Source organism: Trichoplax adhaerens, genomic scaffold, assembly GCF_000150275.1.
Source record: "Trichoplax adhaerens TRIADscaffold_24 genomic scaffold, whole genome shotgun sequence".
NCBI classification, from domain to species: Eukaryota; Metazoa; Placozoa; class Uniplacotomia; order Trichoplacea; family Trichoplacidae; genus Trichoplax; species Trichoplax adhaerens.
In genome coordinates this window covers 874,121-880,194 of record NW_002060965.1, presented here as the reverse complement: position 1 = coordinate 880,194, position 6,074 = coordinate 874,121, and the positions used below count along the sequence as shown (strand labels likewise).

At 33.9% G+C, this 6,074-nt stretch overlaps 2 protein-coding genes across 2 annotated transcripts; both read left to right on the top strand.

Moving 5' to 3' along the window:
• Nucleotides 1-945: 945 nt before the first annotated feature.
• TRIADDRAFT_32537 (uncharacterized protein) lies at nucleotides 946-1,737 on the top strand (the record flags this gene model as incomplete). Its single annotated transcript, XM_002117470.1, has 1 exon — nucleotides 946-1,737. One exon carries the CDS (start codon nucleotides 946-948, stop codon nucleotides 1,735-1,737), a length of 792 nt encoding a protein of 263 aa, XP_002117506.1.
• Nucleotides 1,738-3,701: 1,964 nt separating this feature from the next.
• On the top strand, nucleotides 3,702-5,597 carry TRIADDRAFT_61525 (uncharacterized protein; the record flags this gene model as incomplete). The annotated part of the gene is made up of 1 exon (XM_002117469.1): nucleotides 3,702-5,597. The coding sequence occupies one exon, from the start codon at nucleotides 3,702-3,704 to the stop codon at nucleotides 5,595-5,597; it is 1,896 nt and encodes a 631-aa protein (XP_002117505.1).
• Nucleotides 5,598-6,074: the final 477 nt, after the last annotated feature.

The window sequence follows — 6,074 nt, the reverse complement described above, 5'->3', positions numbered from 1 at the left end:
CATGGTAAACTTTACTTATACCGCTGGGAAGATCTGCATGATTGTATCCATGAAATTGATGATTTAAAAGAAATTTCATCATTTCCGAATCATCCAACATTGCATACATGGGTTAATCAAACTCAATGGTCTTACCCATTAGAACTATATGGTGAACGCGCTTTTGGCCTACTAAGGCCACCTAAAACGGCGTACTATCAGTTTCGCGTTTATACAACTGGCATTGCTGAATTATGGCTAAGCACTGATCATAATCCTTCTCATCTTAAACATATTGTCACTAAAAGTCGTTGGCAAATTGATGATCAATCAAGTAATATAGTAGCCTTAAAAAGGGAAGAAGATTATTTTATAGAAATTCTTCATACACAGGCTAAAGTTAAAGGAAATGTAATTATCCAGTGGCGATACTTTGATGGTCGAAATCAAACATCATTTCAGGTAATTAACAGTTCTTTTTTATCCTTACCACGTCAATGCAGTTACAAGTCCAATAGCCATCAACCAAAGCGAATAGTCCGACTTGGTAGCCAAGTTAAGAAACTAAATATTGTTAAACATCATGTTACCGTTAATAACCAATCCTTGCTATCCTTAAAGTCATTACTAGATGTTGAAATTCGAAGACAAATTTTACCCGATTGTCCTTATTCTACACCAACAAACATACAAAGAATTACTAAACCAATGGTAGATTTACAAGGTCCAACATTCGTGTATTTAATGCGTAATCATCGGTTTTATGGTCGAAACGATTTTGTATACTATAATGACGATAAAGCTGTAGCTTGTAATTCGCCGTTAAGTCGTCCATTAGCGCTATCCATTATTACAGATTATATGACCAACTTGAGGTCTAAATTAAATCGTACCTACTCTATTGTTGAAATTATTAATGTAGAGGAGAAAATTGATTCTAGAGCAAGTAATCGTTACTTTATAGAAATGTTAATCCAACATTCTAAGAGTAAGGCAATTTGGCGAATTGCAGACTATTTCTATCGAAACAAGGAATCTAAGCAATTATGTCGAATTAATCAACTTGAATGGAATCAACAGATTCATGTTAGCATTATTTTAGCGATTCAGCAGCAGGGTTACTGGGTTCAATATTTTCTTCATCAAGTTAATCAATACTATCAAACCAGCCATGATGAATATTTTAGTGTTGTCTTGGTTGATTTCGGCAGTACCGACATCGACATTCCAGCCTTATTGCGTAGCAGCTCATTTAAGAAAATTCAGTTAGTCCAATTAGGACGTAAACATAAACGATTTAGTCGAAGTGCTGGTATCAATGCTGGCGTTCAAGCCATTAATAATCGTCGCAGCATTATTGTAGCTTATGATTTACACTTAAATTTACCTCTTGATCTAATTGACAATGTTCGTAAGCGTTGCTTTCCCGGTAAAACTGTCTATATGCCCATTTTACTACGCTTACACTGTAATGCATCACCGAATGATCCAAATGGGGAATGGGAAGAGTATGGATTTGGTATTATGGCACTTTATCGAGAGGATTTTCTGCGTATTGGCGGTTATAATGCATCACAGTTTCGTTATCGATGGGGTGGTGAAGATTCTGCATTCCTTAATCAATTACTTTATCATCATTACGATATTGAGCGCGTTTGCCATCCCAAATTATATCATCATTTTCATCGACGATTACCATGGAAGAAAGGTACCGTAGACGATTTTGTTGCTAATGTTGCTCTCTTATTTCATATTTGATCATATAAGGAAATTGTGGCAAGATATTCCATGGATTTATTGTGTATATCGGTTTGCTCAATTTATTTTTCCTAATCCATCTCAATTTTACTTTCGGTATAGATGTCTATGTAACTTATCGCAAATGATCTGGTCTTTTCATTTTAGAGAGGAGAAATAATTTTTCGGTAAAGTCAATTTCATAAACTATTTCCACCTACTTTCCTATTTCATGGGATATAAGGTTTACCTTTAATTGTCTGATTATAGCAAATTAATATCCCTTGATGCACATAGCAGTATGTAGGTAGCTTATTGAGCCTTGTTAATGCTGTCCAGGAAGATTATATTGTAAGTGATACTAAAATCTGAACCCTCAAAAAAGTGATACGATGTGTGGTCTATTTCGTGGAATATAGAGTTTACCTGCGATTATCTGTAATAAATTGCTACTACAGGAAGATTTTTATTTCAAAGAACTCTAACTGATTAAAAAACTATACTATATCCGGTTTATAAAATGAATAAAGTAAGATTTCTCTGCCGTATTTACGAGGTTATTTTTTGTAAGGAAAATATAAGTACGAGTATATATTGATAAATGCTATAATAATTTGACGAGTTAATGTGTAAAGATCTTATTGAATGTTGATAATATTGTTGTATATGACCTTACTTCTAAATTGATTTCAAAGATTGTGAACACAGTATAACTGTCGATAGCATGTGCGATATTGTTCAAGAATATACTGTTAAATCGATTTAAAAGTATATGTAATTTCTATAATACACAATTGCCAAGACATGGACGAACTCCAGATATGGCAAAATTGACGTAACTAAGTGCGGATTGAACCTTGATACTGCTAATCTATAAGACTTTTACTTTCAAATTGATTTAAACCATTGGTAAAATTATCAAGGTAATCTATCGTATCTGTAATTTCTCTGCACCAATGTATACGGTGTATGATCATATAACTATTCTGATGAAATGCTGCGATAAGCGTATTTCAACATTCGAAAAAAACCCTAATAAAATCGTGATGATGGAATAGCACAAGCCTTATTAACTCTTGATATTAGATCTGACTTTAATTTATACTGTTTTTTTGCTATGGAGTATGGAAATTTTTCTGTTTTCCTAATCAATACTATAACCTAGTGGTCTGTAATAAACTATAAAAAGAACGCGATTCTATTCCATGAACAAGTGCTTGTATGTCAATAAAGGCAACAGATGTTGACCCTATTAATCACGCATTGAACACTTGGAAAATCTCTGTTTTAGATTTTTGCTGAATAAAGACTATATTGCTGACAATCGTGATCACGTAGTGAATTTTCTATATCGGTTAGCCATAAAAAACGTAGCGTCTTCCATTTCTGCTAAGATAGACAGAGTAGATGTAATTGAAAACTTGCGGACTTTTTCTTTATTTCAACTCTGCCATCGATATAGTTTGAATTCAACCTTTTGCATTACTAATATTTAGCGAACTTTTTTAACACTTTTTAATCGGTTAAGCTAGCATAGTCCAGGCAAAATCTACGAATTTAGATGGAACTGTTTTACCATTAAATTTATTTCAACCTTACAATCTACGTGATTCGAATTCGATCTGGTGAATGACAGAAACTTTTAAAACTTTTTTAGCAAATTAATTATAATACTTGCAATATCGCTTACTCTTTTGTCGGCTAGTTTTAAAAGAAAGCCATTTATCTTTGATTAATTTCAGTCTTGCTACCCGTATTTATGCGGTTTTAATTCAATTTGGTCAATCGCTAATGTTCTCACGACTCTACCCTAAAAACTACCTAAGTAATAACCGAATGGATTATTGGTACTTTCATCATTATTTCCTCATGAAATTATTTCGATGACAGTGAAAATTTGTGGCTTTAGAATTACCAATTGCTTGGAATGCATTATACCATATTTTCTTCCAATACTATAAAAATCTATATCAAGCTACAGTATAATGAAGGTGGAATTTATATTTTTACAACTGATTGTCATTATATTTATCGTTATTTTTTACTTTGATTTTGGAAGTGATACCCGCCGGCCTATGCAGTTATTGATTAATAATTTCAATCAGACCAACTTAGGCGCACTAAGGATAAAGTCCAAGGTAGGCTCAATTTCGTGCCATTGCAAGGGACAAACACCTAAAGATTTCGACGGTAAATTATGCTTATACCAATGGATTAATCATAATCGATGCCTAGAGCATATCGATGATTTGAAGGAAGCAAAGACATTTCCTTTCCAACCTTTACATTGTCGGTCAGTAGACAGACTACAAGTTGATCAGTCGCCAGTTAACGTTGGTAACCGAATAGTAGGTTTTATTCATCCACCATTCAACGCTTTATACACATTTGAACTTGTCAGTAAATCCAGCTGCGAGTTATGGTTAAGTCGAGATAATACCAGTCGGAATATATTTCGTATTGCTCATACTTTTCTAGGTTCGCAAAGGATGAACTTGAGGATTAAATTACCAACAAAAAGCCCGTGGATTTATATGGAAAAAGGTCGTCAGTATTGGATAGAGCTTTTACAAGTGACTGGTAATACAAAATCATTTTTAGCAGTCAAATGGAAATATTATGATGGAAAAATTGAGAAAAATTTAGGCGTAATCAGTCATCGTCATATATCATTATTGCAAGAAGATGATATAGCCAATTCGGTAGCTCAGAAACAAGCTAGCCATCACGTTGAAGGGTGGAAAATTGATTGGAAATCATTTCATCTACCTTACCAAATTAATTACCAACTTAATCGAATCGTTCAATTTTATCATCTCCAACGATTCGTAATATCGGATGGTATCATTCATGCTAGTAGCTTACAATACTGTCATAATCGCCTTCCTAATTATTTATTGACAACTCGAAATCGCTTTCAACAAGTTATGGCGGTAGCATATCGTGTATTTGGTGATGAATTTCGCAGCTATATTTCTCCTGTACGTGGAAAGATTGAATTAATTCCTGCTCTAGCTCAAGGAGCTGCTAAAAGCGTTGTTCAAGACATCTTTACAAGATATCAGAGTTATTATAACCAGATAGGCAAACCACTAACATTGTTACAGACTATTCGCGTTGAAGAGAAGCTAGATCCATCCGCAGGAAGTCGATATTTTATCGAACTAAAAGTTGCCCAAGGTAGCCAACATTACCAGTTGTCGGAGTACTTTTACAAAAATAAAACCAATCATCAGTGGTGTTATGACGCCGACTTTCAATGGTCCAACACTGCACCTGTGAATATGATCATGATGATTAATCATGATCACAAGTATTCACTTGTACTACGAGCAGTCCTGGAAATCGAGAAATGGTATACCCAAAGCCTAGATAGCGATTACTTCACACTTACGATTATAGACAAGGGGTTTACAAGTACTCCTAAGATTAAAGCGAAATTACAGAAAAGTAGACTAAAGAAAAAATATTTCTGGATCGACGATACTGCCCAGTCAAGTGATATTATTTCTCCGTTAAAACAGGTTCTTCAACAGCCTATTAATCTGACTAATAGTATCCTATTCTATTTTGATCCTGCTGTCCATTTTTCAAGCCAGTTGATGCAAGAGATTCGGAAAAAGACGATAGAAGGTAGACAATGTTTTGCGCCATTGGTTATTAATTTAAACTGCGGATTCAACTTCCAAAGACCGGATGGATACGTTGATCGTGATTATTATAATATCCTTTCTTGTTATATCAGTGATTATCAAGGGATTATTCATCAAGACAAGCCTGTAAAAGCTTTTGCTATGCTACTTAGAAAGTTGATAGAAAATGAATTAGACATCGAAAGGACTAGCTACCCATTACTATTTCGACAATATCGTCATGATTAGCAATATGACAGTGAACCACACTATCAGCATTGAAAGGCATCCTAATGCTTTCCTAAGATCTGCCTATCATTGTTCTACGCATAGTGGGTGTTCAATTTGAAAATTTTTACCTTAAAATTAAGTTCACTAAGAGAGCTATTTGTTACCTAATACATGATTTTGACTTGCTGTAAATATCTAATGTAGGCATCATAGTCATAACTGTATGCATCCCAAATTTATAATTTCTATCAATAATTAATTAATGCTCTATTTCACGCTGTTGCTTGCTTATTATCTCCTTGGTTTGAAATACTATATATGTAATTCTAATCGCGGAATATGTAGAACTTATTACACGATATCCTGAATTATTAAGAATTTCTACGGTAAGAGTATAGAAGTAAAAATGGTGAAGAAGACCGTATATAATCTTGTTGTATAGTGTTATACAGTATAATTTATAATAATACGATGGTTAAGAGCTAAACCACATTG